This window comes from Convolutriloba macropyga, chromosome 2 (genome assembly GCF_964194025.1).
Source record: "Convolutriloba macropyga chromosome 2, txConMacr16.3, whole genome shotgun sequence".
NCBI lineage: Eukaryota > Metazoa > Xenacoelomorpha > Acoela > Convolutidae > Convolutriloba > Convolutriloba macropyga.
Window position 1 is genome coordinate 18,921,595 of NC_134469.1, and position 21,453 is coordinate 18,943,047.

Below are 21,453 nucleotides of genomic sequence, written 5' to 3' on the forward strand. Positions count from 1 at the left end.
TGTTTCAGTGATTTCAATGCTAAAATCTTTTCGTTAAGACAAATCTTTTTCGTTGTAATATTTTGCCAATTATTCTAATAAAATCTAGTGAGGTATGGAATAAATGTTTCAAAACAAAACAATGGTTTTGATTGCAGTTATGGTGTTCTCGGTGAAGTTCCGACTCTTTGAGTTGCTTCTGGAGTTCTTCCGGTCATGTTTTTATACCAGTAACATCTACTAATATCAGAATATTGGCTCATCTATCCTTCCATGAAAGGTCAATGAAACCTGTTCTTTTACAGGAAATTTGATACGACTAAAATGACAAAGTAGAAACGACTGTTAAAGACATTATGAAAAAATTCAATTAAATTCTTCAAGAAAGAAGTTTCAAAGCCGTCAAAACGATAATCTATATCATTCAGGATTTTAATATGTTCAATTTTGCTTAATTTTGAACGCCAACAATTTGATATGAGAACTGTCAAAAATGTGATAATGTGACAAAACTAGAAAACGTGAAAAACTGGCGATTATCTTTAAAAAAATCTGAAATCTTGTATCAAAGCCAGAAAACAATAATTTAAGGTTTAAAACCCCAATAGAGATACAATTTCAAATCAGCAGAAGGAAGACGCATTCTTTCTTTGCTGACACTAAGCTACAATTTGACTAAATTAGGGGAAAAATAGAGGAAAATTTCATTACGCCATTATTTAAAAATATTTTAATTTTAAAAGTCAAAACAACCATAAGCTTTCAAGTAAAAAAACTAAATTTATTAGCCTGGAGCTGCTTGGGAATTCAATTGGATCTATCACTCCTGAGCTTTGATTTGATATGTTCTGTTCATCGATTCGAAGTACAATAATGGTGACAATTTCTACGAAGAGGAATATTGATATTCGTGATGTTTTTGCGACTCGAAGAGAGTTATTGGTTTTCTTGAAATTTTTCACCGGGAAAGTTTTTTGATCATGCGTTAGGTTCAGTGAACGAGTTTTCGACTTTGAAAAGCGTGTTTGACAGATTGACGCATATAGATAAATGTTTATAGCAGTTTTTCGTCCAGTTAGCCCCGTTATTTTGGTTTACGGGGAAATTTTCAGTCGATACTGTGTTAGTATGTAGCCCTCTGTGTTTTCGTTTTTATAAAATTGTACGCATCCTAATCCGATTTGGATAGTTTTTGTCCGATTTTTTAAATTTTGTTTGCATTTTTGAGTTGTATATTTTGTATTCTGTGAGAAGTGTCTCAAGAAATAAATGTATGTGGCTCCTTTTGTATGGTTTCTGAACGATGCCGTAACTGTTTTTATGTTGGCTTGTTTCAGTGATTTCAATGCTAAAATCTTTTCGTTAAGACAAATCTTTTTCGTTGTAATATTTTGCCAATTATTCTAATAAAATCTAGTGAGGTATGGAATAAATGTTTCAAAACAAAACAATGGTTTTGATTTCAGTTATGGTGTTCTCGGTGAAGTTCCGACTCTTTGAGTTGTTTCTGGAGTTCTTCCGGTCATGTTTCTATACCAGTAATGTCTACTAATATCAGAATATTGGCTCATCTATCCTTCCATGAAAGGTCAATGAAACCTGTCCGTATACAGGAAATTTCATACGACTAAAATGACAAAGTAAAAACGACTGTTAAAGACAATATGAAAAAATTCAATTAAATTCTTCCGGGAAAGTTTCAAAGCCGTCAAAACGATAATCTATATCATTCAGGATTTTGATATGTTCAATTTTGCTTAATTTTGAACGCCAATAATTTGATATGAGAACTGTCAAAAATGTGATAATGTGACAAAACTAGAAAACAAGAAAAACTGGCGATTATCTAAAACAATCTTGAAATCTTGTAGTATCAATGCCAGAAAAGAATAATTTAAGGTTTAAAACCGCAATAGAGATACAATTTGAAATCAGCAGAAGGAAGACGCATTCTTTTTTTGCTGACACTAAGCTACAAGTTGACTAAATTAGGGCAAAAAATAGAGGAAAATTTCATTAAGCCATTATTTATTTTAAAAAATAATTTAATTTTAAAAGTCAAAAATACCATAAGCTTTCAAGTAAAAAAACTATATTTCTTAGCCTGGAGCTGCTTGGGAATTCAATTGGATCTATCACTCCTGAGCTTTGATTTGATATGTTCTGTTCATCGATTCGAAGTACAATAATGGTGACAATTTCTACGAAGAGGAATATTGATGTTCGTGATGTTTTTGCGACTCGAAGAGAATTATTGGCTTTCTTGAGTAATTTTTCACCGGTGAAAATTTTTTGATCATGCTTTGCGTTCAGTGAACATGTTTTCGAGTTTGAAAAGCGTGTTTGACAGATTGATGCATATAGATAAATGTTTATAGCCGTTTTTCGTCCAGTTAGCCCCGTTATTTTGGTTTACGGGGAAATTTTCAGTCGATACACTGTTAGTATGTAGCCCTCTGTTTTTTTCGTTTTTATAAAATAGTACGCATGCTAATCCGATTTTGAGTTTTGTCCGATTTTTTAAATTTTGTGTGCATTTTTGAGTTGTATATTTTGTATTCTGTGAGAAGTCTCAAGAAATAAATGTACGTGGGTCCTTTTGTATGATTTCTGAACGATGCTGTAACTGTTTTTCTGTTGGCTTGTTTCAGTGATTCCAATGCTAAAATCTTTTCCTTAAGACAAATCTTTTTCGTTGTAATATTTTGCCAATTATTCCAATAAAATCTAGTGAGGTATGGAATAAATGTTTCAAAACAAAACAATGGTTTTGATTGCAGTTAGGGTGTTCTCGGTGAAGTTCCGACTCTTTGAGTTGCTTCTGGAGTTCTTCCGGTCATGTTTTTATACCAGTAATATGTACTAATATCAGAATTTTGGCTCATCTATCCTTTCATGAAAGGTCAATGAAACCTGTCCTTATACAGGAAATTTCATACGACTAAAATGACAAAGTATAAACGACTGTTAAAGACAATATTAAAAAATCAATTAAATTCTTCAAGAAAGAAATTTCAAAGCCGTCAAAACGATAATCTATATCATTCAGGATTTTATTATGTTCAATTTTGCTTAATTTTGAACGCCAATAATTTGATATGAGAACTCTCAAAAATGTGATAATGTGACAAAACTAGAAAACGTGAAAAACTGGCGATTATCTAAAAAAAATCTGAAATCTTGTAGTATCAAAGCCAGAAAACAATAATTTAAGGTTTAAAACCGCAATAGAGATACAATTTGAAATCAGCAGAAGGAAGACGCATTCTTTTTTTGCTGACACTAAGCTACAAGTTGACTAAATTAGGGCAAAAAATACAGGAAAATTTCATTAAGCCATTATTTATTTTAAAAATAATTTAATTTTAAAAGTCAAAAATACCATAAGCTTTCAAGTAAAAAAACTAAATTTATTAGCCTGGAGCTGCTTGGGAATTCAATTGGATCTATCACTCCTGAGCTTTGATTTGATATGTTCTGTTCATCGCTTCGAAGTACAATAATGGTGACAGTTTCTACGAAGAGGAATATTGATGTTCGTGATGTTTTTGCGACTCGAAGAGAATTATTGGCTTTTTGAGTAATTTTTCACCGGTGAAAATTTTTTGATCATGCGTTGCGTTCAGTGAACGAGTTTTCGACTTTGAAAAGCGTGTTTGACAGATTGACGCATATAGATAAATGTTTATAGCCGTTTTTCGTCCAGTTGGCCCCGTTATTTTGGTTTACGGGGAAATTTTCAGTCGATACTCTGTTAGTATGTAGCCCTCTGTTTTTTTCGTTTTTATAAAATAGTACGCATGCTAATCCGATTTTGAGTTTCGTCCAATTTTTTAAATTTTGTGTGCATTTTTGAGTTGTATATTTTGTATTCTGTGAGAAGTCTTCAGAAATAAATGTATGTGGCTCCTTTTGTATGGTTTCTGAACGATGCTGTAACTGTTTTTATGTTGGCTTGTTTCATTGATTTCAATGCTAAAATCTTTTCCTTAAGACAAATCTTTTTTGTTGTAATATTTTGGCAATTGTTCTAATAAAATCTAGTGAGGTATGGAATAAATGTTTCAAAACAAAAGAATGGTTTTGATTGCAGTTATGGTGTTCTCGGTGAAGTTCCGACTCTTTGAGTTGCTTCTGGAGTTCTTCCGGTCATGTTTTTATACCAGTAATACTGTTAAGACGTTTTGTTGACCTTAAAATAGGCAGTTTGATAAAATTGCTGCGTGACCTAATGTTCGATGAGTAACAACATTTTGTTCTTGTGCTGCATGGACTATATTTTTAACTTATATAGTTTTTACGACAGCAAAGAGAATAGAACAACTGTTATTTGCTTCTTTTATTCGTTCTAGTTTTTTAGCAAGATTTTCTGTAGAAATATTTTTTGACCTTAGCTGCAGTAGTATGAAGCCCTCCGCTTTTGATGTTAACGTGAAGGCCAATTACTGCGAGTTAAGAGCAAAATTGTATGATTTTTTCTACTATAAAGGTCAATTTTTTCCATTCTTTGGAACATTGAGCCGAATTTCTGGTGAAAAAATTTTATGTTGAATTACTTTTTTAAGACTCAAGCAATCCAGTATTCACGTTATGCTGGTAGGTATTTTTTAAACTAAATATATACGAAACCGATTTTTGTAAATATTGTCCTTGATTATGGTAAGTGTTAATGGAATAACCATTTCCGTACATTGTCAACGATTTTGATTATTAGCTTTGTTAGTTTGATGTTTGTGTTGCTTCGGGTGTTTGACGTCCAATGAAAAAATGATCCATAATTGTATTATTGCAACATTTGTTTAACGTTTGCGGCAGTTTTTCATTGTTTCTAATCAGTTTTAATGGCAATTTTATAATGTGTTGTCGTCTCTGTTTTCAAAATTGTGGACTTCCTTTTTACTAGGTTTTTACACGATAATTTTTTAGTCTTTGGAATTTATAGTCTTTTCTTTTCAATCAAAATCTATGATAGAAGGTGCTTTTTTGCTCTAACTTTATCATTTTTCATAATTTTTCCAAGATTTCCGCCCGTTTTTGTTCTTTTCTTTCAATTTTTTGTTGAATTAATGGAAAAGTTTTGACAATCGGCTTTTAATTTGATTACAAAACGGCTAATTCTGTTTAAGGAAAAGATTTTAATTAGAGATTTAGGAGTATATATTAAAAGTTCTTCAGATATAGATAACCATCATTGCATTTTTAAATGCTTTGTTCTTGAAAATGATTTTTTTCTCTGTGATTTTTTATACTCTGTAAATTGGGACCTATTTTTAGATTTCAATTTTTCATTTTATTTCAACTATTAAAATTGTTGTTTGTATTTTTTTCCTGGTGTATTTTTTTGGATGGCTAATTGTGGTGATAAAATATATTGAGACCAGTGTCTTCAAGAAACAATTTAACTGGTTTTCTTATTGAGTTTGTCAATTTTTCTTCATCTTAATTTTTAATTTTAAGCGGTACCAGATAATACGTTTCAAGTAACACATTATCTTGTGGTTTTGGTGTTACTTGTTCCCCTTCCAGCATTTTTTTTTACTGGTGTTTCTTTTCATCGGAGTCAGCTATTTCTTTCATTATCAGCACATTTGAAAAATTTTTTTGACAATTTGATTTTTTGGTGGAGTTCCACATGCAATTAACTTTTTAAGTTTAGTTTGGCTGTGCTAGTTTTTCATTGTTTTTGTTCGTTGATTTTTTTTATTCAATGTTATATTTCCACTTTCACTAAAAATGTAACATAATCTAAAAATGTAACAAATGTAACAAATGTAACATAAACTAAAAATGTAACAAACTTAAAATCGAAGCTGACTTTGGTGGAACGCGAAAGACAAATGAAATTCAACGAATTCAAAATTTATTATCTAAATAGGTATCAACATTTCAATTGGTCACTAACGGTACGAATAAATGCAACTGAAGAACTATCCGTTGATCGCATAGGCTTGAAAAAAAAAGAGGGGAATGGCTATGAAATCAGTCTAAAACAGCAATCTGACCGAATAACTTAAGTTTACTTCTTGATTTCAAAATAATGCTCTCAAGTTATATTTCGTCTCAAGATCTTGATGTTAGCTTGTAATCGTTCCATTAGTGGTTTAATGGAATAATCATTTGCGTACATTATCATCGATTTTGAATTTTAGTTTTTTTTTAGTTTGATGTTTTTGTTGCTTTGGGTGTTTCACGTTCAATGAAAAGTGATTTATTATCGCAATTTTGTAACGTTTGTTTAACAATTGCGGCATCTTGTCATCGTTTCTAATTAATTTTTGGCAGTTTCATACTTCCACTTAAATCCGTCTGTGTTTTCAAAATTGTGAACTTCCTTTTTTCTACGTTTTTACACGATAACGTCCTGATTCAAATTTCTAGCCTTTTCTGTTCGCTCAATAGCTATCATAAATTCTGATGTTTTGCTCTAACTTTATCATCTTTTATAGTTATTCCAAATTTTCCGCTTTCTTTCGATTTTTTCTCGATTTAATGGAAACGATCTGACAATCTGCTTTAAAATTTTTACAATTAATTACAGAAGGGTTATCTTTCTTTAACGAATAGGGTTTTATTTGAGATTTAGCAGTTTTTTATTAAAAGTTCTTCAGATATAGACAACCATCACTGCTTTTTTAAATGCTGTGTTCTTGAAAGTGCTTTTTTTCTCTGAATTTTTTATATACTTTAAATTGGGACCTATGTTTTGATTTTCTTTTACTTTCTTTTCACTTTACTTCAACTCTTTAGTTTTTTGTTTGCATTTTTTCCTTGTGTACCTTTGTGGATGGCTAATTGTGGTGATAAAATAATTTGAGACCAGTTGCTTGCAGGGAAGTATGTAACTGGTTTGCTCATTGAGTTTGTCAATTTTTCTTTTGTACATTTTATCGGTACCAGATAGTACGTTTCAAGTAACACTATCTTCTGGTTTTGGTTTTACTTGTTCCCTTGCTAGACTTTTTGTTTGATTGTGGTTTGTTTTTAAAGCAATTACCTATTTCTTCCATTATCAACACATAAAATTTAATTTTGATAATTTGATTTTTCGGTGAAGTTGTGTTCCACATCCAATGAAAATTTGATTTATAGCATTTTTTTAGTTTAATTTGTTTGTGTTAGTTTTTCATTGTTTTTATTCTTTTCTTTTATTTTGTTAATGTTATATTTCCACTTTCACTAAAAATGTAACATTATTAACATAAAATCGAGGTGACTTTGGTGGATCGCGAAAACTAAATTATGAAGTTCACGCAAAAATCCAACAGACGCAAAATCCAACAGACTCTACGATGAAAGTATCGATCGGCCAAAATTGACTGAAAAAAAACATTTGAGTTTATTGTTCCTCCCCCCACTAAAGTGTATCGGAACAATGAGGTAGAAACTATCCATCGAAGCGCGAAACCTTTGTAATCAGCAGAAGAATGATATAAGCACTGAAATTGACACTTGATCTTAACGATGCTTACGATGCTCCCAAACAAGGATTGCTGACCCGTTGATTAGAGTTGAATGTACTTTTGGTAATTATTTCATTATTTCTTTTGGGACGACAACTGGGTTTAGACAACAACCTTATAATATGTGTGTTTCAGTTATGTATTACCTGAAAGAAGGCGACCCTCTTTGTCTCATAATTGAAGAGAGCTCTGGTCTCTCTGGCACTGCAATTGGCTCAGTCATCACAGACTGTCAAGTGAGGACCCTGGACACAGATGAGGCTCCCCTGGATCTTCACTTTCCACCTGAAGACGTGATCAACAAAGTGATCATGAATCCCAGTGTGTTGTATGAGAGAGTGAGTGAGCTGGATTTGACAGCAGATTTTGTGCAGATTGAATTGTCTCCTGTCGAGCCCTACTTCTCGCTTACTACCAAAGGTTTGCGTCTCGTCTCGGATTCCGTTTACGTTGATCTTCAGGCCATTCTGTTTAATATGTTAATTAGCATGTCATTAGAAATTTAAATATTGACAGTTTCGGAATAATCTGGGTAGAGTCAAAATTTCTGACTTCAGTTGAAAAGAAATTCTTAGATCATGAATTTATAATAAATACATCGTACCTTCCCTCCCGAAACAAAACTAGTGAACATGTTTTTGGAGAAACTTCTTGGGAATTGATCTTGCCATGGCTGAAGAAAAATTTCCCGTACTTACTGAGGACTACAGTCTCGACTTATTTACGAAACACGACAAACGTATCCTACATACAACTTCTCCGTATAGTTTTACACGATCCAATATTGATATTGCTAGAGGAAAGACGAGTTGTTCTTCAACATTGACTAATTACATTATAACAGACTAATATGATAAAAAGCATACTAGCGGATAAAATTTTGAAGAGGGATCGATTGGCAACAATTACCACTCTTAATTCATATACTTCATCAAAAAGAAAAACAAATCTTTCTCTCCAGAATTTCATTCAAGATCTTCGTAATGAAAAAATCTCGAAAGAGAATTCAAGCTTTGTTAAACAGTTTTTGTAATTGCACAAAATCACAGAGTCTATGGAAATTGAGAATCTAAATTTTCAGTTTTAGAGAACTTTATTAGGCTTCCGAATAATCATTGCTTTTAAAACTTCCCCTGAAAAAAATTAATCAAGTTGTTCAATCTCCGTTACATAAAGTCCACGGAAACCAACGTGCTCATAGATTCAAAAATTACTGTTAATGCTCTCGGTCCTTCAACAAAAAATGGTCAATAAAAGACGCAAAAATTGTGATAGTGGAACTCCCTGTTATCTCTTTATTCAGTTCATCCCCGAAGGAAAGTTTACTGATCATTCTAAATAAGCCCATGTAACTCCTTTTTTTTCAAAAAAAAGAAACCCCAAAGACACGTTCAGTTATAGACATATCAGTGTTTTCTACCTGGGGCAAAATTTTTGAAAAGGCCTTTTGTTCGCAAATAAAGGATTTCTTCGTAGAAAGTAAACATTTTATCTTCCAAACGTGGTTACAAAATCCGACAAATGATGTTATCTTAAAATTTGCGGAACAGAAGACATTACAAATTAATACGGGTAAAGCAGTGGCAAGTGCATTTGTAGATCTCTCAAAGGCCTTTTATTCTATAAAACGGGAAAATATTTTTATAGAATTTTGAAAACCTAGGTTTCACAAACACGCTACCAATTTAATGGAAAATTATGTGATTAGAAGTACTCAAGGCGCTGTCCTAAATTAACAAAAGAGAATTGATCACTTTGAAAAGAATAGTTCCTGAGGGCACTGTTTGGGTCCTCTGTTATTAAAAATTTACCTGAGGGATTAGAAAAAACTGTAAAAACAATATTAATTGTTTGTCCAATATTTATCATTCAGTATACATCATGCAGCGCCAGGAGTAGGTTGACAAATACCGTGGTGAATGTCTACTACAAAAAAATGTCAGAATTATTTGGTGTAGAGTATCTTGGCGTAGATGTTGAAGGAAAACTAAGATTCGATGAAGAACTAAGAAAGTACTTCAAAAAATGGCTTGTCGGATAACTCAACGCAAATTGTTTCGAGTTATTTTTACTGTTCTGTTTTTATTTAGGTGGGTTTTCAAAAAAACCTTGATCACAACTATGGAAATACATTTAAGTCGGGGAGCTAAAACCTGTTTTAATACGAGAAATTACGATCGATACTCTCTACTAGTAGTATCTTTCTACTAGGAGAGTAGAGCAACATCACAGTTCCGAAAAACTTACGTTTGATGTTACGTAAGAAAAACAAATTTTTAGCTGTTTTTTGTTGCGCAATCCAATTTATAAAACCCTTGCTTCTATTATTAGATCTAAAGCAACGTCGAGAGCCCCTTTGAAAAGAGTTGAAATTAGAACGACCCAAAAGTAATTAATATTCGGGATATCGTTAAATCATTCCTTTTTAATTTCTATGTAAACCTCCCCGTAAACCTCCTCTTCTACATAGATAAATTGTGCATTAAATTTTAATCTCGCTTTTTCTAATGTGAGGTCATAGTCGGTAAAACGCTAATTTTATGTTATTTTAATTCTGATTAGATAAATCTGCAACTTTAAACTGCCTTTTATAAATTGTCGTCTCATTCTTATGTATTAGATGAAGTTTTTAAGCCAAGAGAATATTCATGACGCGTTTGACGTTTAACTTTTTAATCTCTTGGTTCTTACCATTCCTGGTAATTGATTAAAAATTGGTATTGAGTTTTAGAAATAAAGTAGGAGCTGTAATTAAGGCAGTTGAAAGGTCTCTCTTTCGATGATAGAAGTTTGTTAATTTTTTTCAAAACAGGAATCTTGCTCAATTGTTCGTTTTTCTCCTTTTTTGTATCGCTTTGTAACTTATGCTGCGAGCATGCCTTCTTTTTCTAACCTTGCTTTGCTATATACTCTAATGTTGCTTGACTATATACTCTATGTTTACTGATGTATTAAGACGATCATACATGAATTCTGAATAAAACATGACCTTTGTGATTCAAACTCAAATTAAAAATCTATCGACTGTTTCTTGTTTTAACGCTTGGGTTTGCGGAATATCACGCTAATATGTTCGTTTATGAATGACGGTCCTATCAGTCTTTCCTGAGTTCAACATATCTTTGAGCGGAATGACATTTGCAAATGTAGAAAAATCAGGAAATGATGCAATCTGCTGAACGAATACGCTGTGATCACATTTAAACACAAACTGTTGTTAACATCGTTCATGGACGATTTGTTGGTTTTCGTCAGAGCGAATGACTGAAAAGAGAACGAAATTTCAAGCGGTTCTGTTTTTGCTAATCATGTGCTCATTGGACCCGCATAATAAGCTTATCGCAGTGCTCTACATTCTATGAATTTGTATAAGCTATTATTTAGTTTGGGTTTGCTATAATTCAGTTCCTGGCATGCGCGTCGTGTTTAATTGCTTTCAAGCGAAGTTTGTAGCAATTTTATTAGTCCTGTGGTCTTTTTTAATGCGATTTTTTGCTTGACCGATTTTTTGTCTGACGCATTTGACTTTTCGTCCTCAAAAACGCGATAAACAGGTAGTGCTCGGAGGGCTTTAAAAAATTCAGATTTGAAGGGCGGTTTGACTCCTTCGACTTAACCTTATTCCCCCCACCACCACCAACACCCCCTGACCAAATTAAGCTCAAGCTAGCCTCTCCAAGCCGTATTCGGTCATGTTATTTTTTCAACGGTTAAAACTGCGATTCTTAAAAAACTTCATTGCTTGAGATGTAAAAGTTTTGCGGTATTTTAATTTTTTTCCCTTGAATTCACTGCATTTCATACATTAATTTGCGATGAAATCTCAAAACTTCCGTAAAGCTTGTCAGGGTAATCTTAAACGGCTAATGACAGGCCTCTCTATCATCTACCTATAACATTTGCTGCTAATCTTTTAAACAATGCCTAATGAGCGTTAGTTTATCTATCAGCATTTTTTTAGTTTGTGGAACCCGGAGATTTTTGCGTACATCGATTGTTATTATAACGTTGAATATTTTGTGACTTCTTTTTCGGGTGCAGGAAACCTGCTTAAAGTTACGGACAAAGTGGACCAAGAAAGCGGCCACATCCTCTCATATGACGTGAAGAAATACCAGCAACTCTCCTATCGAAGTAACCAGTTCAAACTCATCCACAAGACACTCCAGTGTTGCACCAAAGTGAGCATTCGTACCAACGAGGATGGATTCGTTTGTATACAATTCATGGTCAGATTTGACAATTGCCCTAAAATATGTTTTGTTGAATTTTTCTTCGCTCCTGTTGAACAAATTGATATTTGAAGATAGCATTACATGAGACTGATTTAGTTTGCTATAGTTAGTCCCATAAAGTTGCAACGCAAGCGAACGTTTGAAAAACTCCCGACCTGCAAACAACGAAGTGCTGATCTCTGCATGTTTTAAATTTGAAATTTGACCTCTGAAACGGTCGATAGCGTTGCAACTTTATGGGACCAACTACACATGACTCCGATTTTGTTGATTTAGTTTGTTCGATTTCTTTAGAATGATACTTTTCCTTGGAACAGTTGTGCGTTTCTTTTTCTGTGAGAAATTTAACTGCTGCTCAAGAGTTGTATCACGTCTGTGTGGCGACTGCGAATGGGCGATAATTAACTAATATTTTAACCTTTAGAATTTATAGACCAATTCAAACTCAAGCTTTTGGCATCTATTCGCTACTTGACAATATGTTAGCAAAGATTTTTGACTCCGGTTTGTTGTACTAAAATGTGATTTCTAAAGAAAGAAAGAACTACTTTGTCCAAAGCAGCATAATATGGGATTATGAGTAATATAAACATTGCGATGGAGGGGACGGTCAACGAGGATATTCAAACCTTCTTTTCAGACCCCTTGTGTCAGAAGAGATTATAGCAGAACTGTTTATATCCTTGCTATATCTGTTTTGTAATCTTATTCGGTAATGCGACAGTAACTATGTTATGTTTCCCAGACCGTAATGATCAGTTTTACAGAGAAACATAAACTAGATTTCAAAAAAGAACCTTGCTAATTCCTGGTTACACTCCAGGTTAGAACCTTTTAAATTATGACAAAAACTTGAAACTTCTTTTGCGGTCAAACTTTTAAAATCTCTAGGTATTATTTCAAGTGATTTCAATTTATTATATAGTTTAATACAGCGAAACTTGATTGAATAACGTTCTATTTTTCTTTTGCACAATGGTATTTTCAGAAAATTAGCTGCTTTTTGCCTTGTTTCTTTTTCTGCGATGTAAGGATGGAAGCGTTCGTTGCAAAAACTCTCACTATGAATATTGCTTAGTGACTTTAAGACGAATTTTAATAACTCGTAGATGTGCATAACGTAAACTGCTAAAATATTTTATGAAGAATTTCTTCATAAGTGGCAACTTTTTCTAAAATGATTGAATTTTAAATTTCTAATTAAATCCATATTCTAATTATTGCAAAATGCCCGTAAAATGTGAAATCATTATCTTTAATTGTGACTTGTAAATATTAAGTTTTGAATTTCGTCTATTAATCATGTGCTCGTGATCTAAAGGCCAAATGTGAATTCAATGTGAATTCAATACCTTTAATTGTGATTTGTAAATATTATATTTTGAGTCTCGTCTATTAGTCATGTGCTCGTGACCTAAAGTTTTATGTCAGTTTTTGTTTTCCGAAGAAGTTAACTTGTCTACACTTGAGGCAGTGTTCTCATGTCCGAAGAATCTTTTGTTTCTTTTCCAGCTTGTTTTTCCGAAATTGAATCTATTTAATTCAGTACTAATGTGTACCGAAATGTTTTATGGGATGTTATATGAATTAGCTTAATGCATTGCCAGGGTGGTTCTGCAATTTTGAAGTTATCGGACATTTTGGCTAAATTGTTTTTATAGACTTCGAAATTCTTTGGAGAGCATCAAAGTACGCGTTCATTCTTTTTTTGTCAAGTACGAGACTGCTTAAAACTTAAGCGTGATGTCACATTATTTTGCGAATTATTGGTTTCCAGTTTTCGGCCCCATCGCGAATATTTTGGCATTAATTTTTCCAAGTAATTGTCATGGTTGTTTTTATGCAAAGTTTCTGCTTGCCGTTTTGTTCTAGAATATTCTTTCTGTCGCTTGAGTTATTTGATTTTTCAGGTGACTTCACATTTCATGAATTTTTCGGGATGTAAAATGCTCTTAATCAGAATTTAGGCTGCTAGCGTAATTCGCAGCTGTTTACTACTACATAAGAGGTCACCAAGAGTGCGCGACATTTTTTTTGTTTTTGACTAGTTGAGTAGTCTTTAATAAGCTCTAATAATTTTTTGCAACCAGGCTACTAACTCCTGTGGAATCAAATTAAAATGGAGTTAAACCGTCGACAGTTGATCCAGGGCAGTTGGTACGAGTTTATTTGGTTGATGTTTAGTTACGCTGTTTGATCGAGTAGCCGACTGATTTTAACACAAGCTTAGAGACTGCTCTGATAAGACTTTTGATCCTTTTTTAACAAATAAAATTTTGCTTCCTTTTAAAAGCTTTGATTCGTTTTAAAAGTCTCTGTAAAGTTCTCCGAATTAAAGTGATAGGAGTTTTAGAGCAGTAGGCTTATGGATTGTGCTACACAATGATCGTTGCAGTCTTGTCTACAACCCTATAAACTATTTTTACGAGCTCCTTTTTTTGGGGCATCTATTGTTGAATGTATAAAGGCGTTCAAAATCTTTTTTTAAGCTGCGGAGCTATAAAAAAGGACGTGCGTAGCTTTGTAGCTATATAGCGATTTTACACGAACCAGCGTTGAGTATTGACTTCGCTATCGGTTTTCTTGTTAAATTATTTTTTGATGGCATTTTTCAAAAGCTCTTGTTGGGGTACGTTGTTTTCAGGACAGGTTGTGAAAAATCTGTTTTAGAAGTCAAAAGTTTCTTACGCAGATATTTTAAAAATAATGATAGCAAGTTGTAAGTCAAAAAATAATGACGCCTAGTTTTTCTCTGAATTTTAAATGCTTCGAATGCATTTTCTTCAGGAAAAATAAATAGCGTCTCCTACTCTTGCTGGGGTGAACAGCAAAAGAGTCAAAATTTGTGTCCCTTAGAATAAGGGTATACAGAATATGCCATCTTTCTAAGAAAAATAGAAATTTTTGTTTCTCTCCAACTGAGAGGGTTAGAAATCACGAATTAATTACAGACAAATTTGGTAGTTTTTTAGAGATAGTTTTTTAGATAGTTTTTTAGACAAATTTACTTTCACCAATGAATGGTTTTTATTGAACATTATTTTCAATTTTTAGCCTATGAATTGTTGTTTTCCGAAATTAACCAGTTGTCAAGATTTAAGAAGACAATCATTGTTTTCTGTTTTTATTGATTAAAAAAAGTTGATAGAAATTTTGATTATTGACTGCTCAACATTAAGAACCATTTCCATTTTGTTGTGTTATGAACCTTAACATGAGCAAATAATTATATCGCATTTTCCGATCCGCTGATTGTGAATGAGGTAGATTCTTAGCATTTGTGTGATTTCCATAATAGAGCGGCTAATTCAGCCAAGTGTAATTGTAGGCGGAAGAACTGCATAATGAAGGAAATTAGTGACGTAATTGTGATGTCACAGACGCCTCCTCGTCTACAGAGCTGTCAAGTACTTCCTATATGAATTATGCAACTATGGTATGATTACGACACGTGATAATATCAGTCAGGATTTTCAGATTAAATCCTATTGAGGGCAAAATTTTGTGGTCGGCTGAAATAGTGCAGAATTTAAGCAGACTAGTCTAGTCTTGAATGCCATAGCCAAAACTGTCGTAGCCAATGTGACGCAAAACTTAGGCAGTTTTGTCTCAAATTATTAAGAAACGCAAAATGCCCTTCAAATCTAATCCAGAGGTTAGCAATCGATTGCTCTGTTGACCAGTATGTGCACAGGAATTATAACTGAAGTTTATTTTGTCTGAAGTCTTAGTCAAATATACAGTTAGCATCTCTGATATGTGAGAAATATGGAATCTGAGGGATTAATGATCCTGCTAATTGTGAAAAATTCATTATATACATAATAAATTGCTGCACTGGGGAATAGTTGAGGTAATGAGCAATTCTCTGGCAAGTTAATAATATCTTCAATATTGAGGCAATGCGAAGGGAACTGTAATTTTGCGCGGGAAATTGCCAATTTTTTGGTAATTTTTGTTTTTATTTAGACTTGCCCAAATAAAAATGGGATCTTTTCCGTTTGTCCCTCCCCCAAGGTGGAATTTGAGTATCATTTGCGCTCTCAAATGCAGCGCGCAATATTTAAACATACTGATTTACGATGTGAGAAGGGCTCGGGGGGCATTTTTGTGTGATAATTTATGCATTGAACGTGATGTGCCTTCTAAAACATGTCTTTCTATATCAAATGTACTCATACTAATCCTATGGTAGCGGTTTTCGTCAAAATTTTCTAAGTTTTTGTTTGTATTTTGTGTTTCATTGCTATAAATAGTCTTTCTGTGAACCAACATGATTTTAGTTTCTTGTTGCCATTAGATAATAATTGCTCTCGTAGTTTGTAGCAGTTATATTAGTATCGTGGTCTTTTTTAAGATCAATCTTTTGTCTCAGTCTTTTAATTTTTCGCAAAGACCAGAGGGCATTAATTTCTCTTAGAGGTTTAGGGGTCAGTAGTCTCTAAGTATGCGATTAATCGAATCTTTAGGAGATATAAATTCATGGAGTGAAGAATAGTTCCTAAGAGTTTGTTCGCCTTAGTTCACCCCCCCCCCCCCCCCCACGCTGCCCTACACCCCCCCCCGGACGCGCTCACTCCACTCCAGGCTCACCACACACACCCTTAAATTCAGCGAAAGCTAGCATCATTAAATTGCAGCTACTCTTGAAGCCAACCACTCGCCAGTCATTTGAGAGCAATTGCCCCGACGTTAGGCAGTTATGCTTATAACTGCAAAGCTGTCCGTAGCTGTATTGCTGTGTTCCTGGTTTTGTTTTCGAATTCAAGAATTTTAATTATTTTCGGAGGCTGTCTTTTTCTTGCGACTCGAAAACGAGTAATGTTTTTTCTTGAGTAATGTTTTTCTTGAGGTTTTTTCCAGAAGTACTATTTGTTCAAACGGCGTTTTAACCTAAAAGCGAAATTGAGTAAAGCTGCAAATAGAACATCTTCTCTCTGAGGCAGAGAAGTTTATGACTATGTGTATGGCGTTCATTGATTGACTTTTTGGCTTTGAAAAGAGTTTTTGAGAGAATGGCGCATATAAACAACCGTTTTTTTTGTCCATTTGAATAAATTTTTTGCTTCTAATTTAGTGTTCTAAAAATACTTTCTAATCGGTAATGCGTGATTTTGTAACCCTCTGAAACTCATGAAACATTGGTTTTTATAACTTAATAATGCGTCTCAAGTGTAAAATGGGCACATTGTTAACAGTTGTAGGGTTCTTTTTGGCTTTCTGTCATTAATTTCGTTATTTTTGGTTCTTTGAGTGGATTTTTTAAATAAAAAATAGTGTATATGGCCATTTTCGTTTGATAATTCATGAATTGAACGTGAGCTGCTTTTTTTAACCTGAGGTTTTTCTGTTATACATAAATTGTACTCATATTAATCCTGCGATAGCTGTTTTTATCAAAATTTTCCAAGTTTTTATTTGTATTTTGGGTTTCGTTCTACAAATAGTTGTTCTGTGCACCAACAGGTGTTTTAGTTTCTTACTACTGTTACTATTAGTTAATAATTTTTCTCAAACGTAGTTTGTAGCTGTTTTTTCGGTACTGTAGTCTTTTTTGTGATCAATTTTTTGTCTCATTCTTTTAAATTTTTGCACTTAAAAATGGGATGAACAGTTAAAGCCCGGAGGGCATTAAATTTCTGAGTAGCTCTTTTAGAGCCTTACGTTTTTTTAGTCTCTAATTATGTGATTCACCACGTGCTAATACATGTAAATCGTTTTTGTAATAACATAGCACGTACACTCGGTGGTGCAGATAATAGGCACCCACTAAACTGGAGAGGGACACAAATAGAAAATCTCCAGAAATCGTATGATCAAAATTTAACCAGGAATTTAAATTAATCACCAATTGAATACCAGTTGTAAAAATGTAATGTAATAAACAAGGCGATTAGAGCAATCGACTCTTTTTCGCACATGACCAACATAACTAAACTAAAAACTGATAGCCGCGATCAGCTTCTGAAAGGACTAGTGTTTAAGCGCTGTCCATTTTACGACTGGTGTTTTCTTTGTCTTTAGAACAAATTTCAGAAGAAACAGAAAAAAGATAACGGTTTTTGTCCCTGCATTACTTTGAGATAGACGGCAAAAGAAAAATTTGCGAAAAAAGTTTTTTCGGAAGACGAGAGGATTGTTCTATTCACTCAAGGCACTTCCTACGTGGTTTCTTAGTTCTAACTCAAAATTTTATTGTCTGGGTGGTTTCAGAAGTTAACTAAGTAAATAATTGGATGATTGGGGGAATTTGAAATTGTTTTAGGCAGTTTTCAGCACAATCTTAGCACAATAAACGAACTTCTTCTAAGTAGCCTTTGTTTTTTTTAATTTTGTGATTTTTGTGGGTTAGTGTGCCATCTGTTTTGGAAGGTAGTCGTTGAGACATTTTTTGGGACCTGGTGATTACGACCAGGGTGAAAAGATCAATGTCAAAACAAACGGGATTAACTGATGAAGCCGGTTCAAGTAAACATCGCCTAGTAGGTAATCAGTGGTCTTCACAGCGAATACTAATTATTAACAGAATTGAGATTAATAGCATTCAAGTTGTTTAATCTGCCTGAAATTGTACTCCAATTTAGAAAAATCTGACCATTCAAAAAAAAATCTGAATCTAAATCCTTTTTTTCTGTTTCAATCTTTTTTGATGCCAAGAGAGTCAAAGTTGGTGCTTTCCCTTCAATCTGTCTCTTTTGTAGTTTCATAGGTTATGAAGAAAAATGGTTTTTGTTCCGACCCACTTTAGTGGGGGAGTAACTATATACTCAAATGGGTTTTTACGACTCGAAGAGGAGTATTGAGATTCTACAGGTTTTTTTTTAGCAGAAAGCAAGTTTGTTCATGACTTGAATTTTGGCTTCTTTCTATTCGAGCTTTTACTGCCGTTTTTGATTATGGACTTCTGTTTTCGAACATTGGACTTGAACAATAGCTTAGTTTGTAATGTATAGCAATTGGTAACAGTCTGTAATTCAAGGTGAAGAGGTCAATTTGAGAAAACTTGATCCCATTTAACTACCTACACCCCTCAAAAAAACTACCCCCACCACCCACGTACCTACCCCCCTCCCCCCAATGTACCTACCCCCCTCCCCCTACCCCCCCCCCCCAACGTACCTACCCCCCAACCCCAACGTACCTACCCCCCCTCCCACGTACCTACCTACCCCCCTCCCGCCCCCCCCCCCCAAGTACCTACCTACCCCCCTCCCCCCCGCAACCTACCTACCCCCCACCCCACCTACCTGCCCCCACCACCACGTGCCTGCCTCCACCTACCAACCCCAACCCCCCTTCACCAGCACCTACCCACACCCCTGAAATGTAAAAATTTTCACGCTTTTTATGTTATATTGGTCTACTATTTTTGTTATTTCTAGTGTTTTTTTTCGATATTCTGATTTTGTCCAAGTTAGGGTAAAGATTATTTTGCACGACAATTCGAGTCGTTTCCGGTATTCTACCGGCTATGTTTTTTGTTGACAATTTTGGCCGATCGATATAATCATCGTAGAGAGTTGTGAGTGGTATCATTAAAAGCCCTTCCAGCGTAGAATATGGAATTATAGGGAGTTATCAACGTTTAAAATTTTGTGAATATTTGACGTAATTCAGCTGTCTTTATTTAGATTTTCGGTATTTTGGCCTAATTTTTGTCAATTTTGCTCAAATTTGTTCATTATTTTTTCACTGTAGTGTTATTGATTTTATCTCTTAAGATAGAGGAAATTCGCTGAATTCTTCGATCCCAGTATTTTCACTAGAATTTAGCTAAATTTTTCAAAGTTCGACTTTTTTCGGGACCAAATTTGGGACCAAACTTGCTTTTTTAGCCCTCCTATTTTAAATTTGCTTGAAGTAGATACCTTAAAACGGCGGCCATATTCTTTTTGTGCCGACAAAAGATCTCGTTCTAGACTCGCTGGCTTTGAGAGTCTTCTGGAATTATTATTTCGCCAGTTTTTGCAGTAACATTGGGGCTGATCTTGATCTCGCCGTGGATCCTTACGAGAAAAAATTGTTTAGAGTTTAATGGGTCGCGACTGAAAATATTTCCGCTATGTAAAGGTTTTTTATGTAAACTTTTTTCAGATATTCAAATCAGGGCTCAATGAATGACAGATAATATTTACAAAAAACGAGGTGCAACCAGGTTATATTACGGTTTCAGAATAAGCTAATGATTTTTGTGGCTCTGGCCAATTGTTATCGTAAAAATTTTATAATGTACTTCTTGAATTTTGCTTTCAGTTGTTATCCTTATTGTAGTCCAACGGCATATTGTCCCCAGTCCAAGGTCCAGTTCTTATTTAGGAGATATAAATGGATCTAGACAATTCTTCCAGTTGTTATCTAATGTCTGTTATGACTTTGAAAATAATCGTTTTACAAAAATACCGGTTAATTTTTGAACTTTGCCACTATTTATCTTATTTCTCTACTTCGGGCGCAGTTTCAATAAAAGCAAGCAGAAACACATTTTCCGTGGTTATAAATTAATTTTCGTAATGGTTTTACGTTCAACTAATGGTCTCTTTGTTTTTTTACTACGTTTTCATTTTTTTACTACACGTTTTCAAAGTCCAATCGAAGGAAAGCATAATAGGGAAAATCCACAGCGTTGGAAAAAAGCGTATCTAGAGATGTTAATTTTTTTATTTATATAGTTTATGCTTTTTGGGCTGAGACCTAGTTATCTCGCAAATTTTAAATGTTTTTTTTTGTTTTTGCCTATTTTTGTCTTTTCTTTGTTGTTCTGCGCCATATACCAGATAACGATAGGTCTCAACTGCTTCCCCAGGACGTGTAACTCAACTTAGTTAAAGATTTCAGTTTATAGCTGTTTGTTTTAATGACTCTAAAATTGAAATAAGAATTTTTCTTAACTGTATCATTTTTGCTTTCATATTCGTAACCATGTAACTCAATATCACTAATTAGAAATCTCAATTACTTTTGGTCAATCAAACGTTTTTTGCGTTTGGTTATACGTTGTGACCTATTGCTTCGACCATTAATTTCACAAAAATTTTTCGAGAAATCTATACTGTTAAATTTTTGGGTTTCTTTTTGTTGTCATCTCCTCGTAGTTCTCTTATAAGGAAGGCTCTTTGATGTTAAAATGAAGAGAAAGTGACAATATACAGTTCTTGCAGGTATAATCTTATAATTAAAGTGCCTTGAACCGTGTGATCTCGTAAAATTGTTTTGGCTTCTATAAGTATTTGTTGCTATTTTGCATCGTAACTTAGTCTCATTATTAACAGGCACATTTGGCTTCCTGAGGTATTGCAACTTAATCCATCGCTGTTTGTTGAGATTTTGTTTCTGTTATGACTTTTGAAAATATTTTGGTAATTTTCATAAACATATTTTGGTTTTTGAGCTTCATTTTTTAAATTGTTTTTCGGACGATTTGTAGCTCAGTCTCTGTAAACACAGGTCACAACCCGTTCCAGTGAACTATAATTTGATCTCTATAACGGTTTTAGCTTCAGACATTTGGTTTCTCAGCTTTGTTACTACTGTTACTACGAGATTTCATAAAGTATTTGAAATTTTTTTATAATTGTACATTTTATAGGATTTTTGTTTTCTTTTTAATTTATAACAATAATTGTAGTTTCCATTGTCTTTGAAATCTTGCGCAATTGAAAATTGGATAATAACATGTCACAATTGCTCCCTATGGAGATTTAAATGAACATTTTAGGGACTTTAGTTGATATCTAATGACATGAATATCGGTAAAATTAATTGTTTTCAAAGTTGTAAAC

General features: G+C 33.7%; 2 protein-coding genes across 3 annotated transcripts in view; both read left to right on the plus strand.

The window, feature by feature from the left end:
- Positions 1–11,871, plus strand: part of LOC142335175 (cell cycle checkpoint protein RAD1-like) — a 29,417-nt gene extending 17,546 nt beyond the window's left edge. Inside the window, exons 4-5 of the mRNA XM_075383547.1 lie at positions 7,575–7,859; positions 11,481–11,871. Coding sequence (XP_075239662.1) covers positions 7,575–7,859; positions 11,481–11,743 — 548 coding nt within the window. The 3' untranslated portion in view covers positions 11,744–11,871. The remainder of the gene's footprint in view (positions 1–7,574; positions 7,860–11,480) is intronic.
- Positions 1–21,453, plus strand: part of LOC142357659 (isocitrate dehydrogenase [NAD] subunit gamma, mitochondrial-like) — a 545,753-nt gene that overhangs the window by 209,199 nt on the left and 315,101 nt on the right. The window lies entirely within an intron of this gene.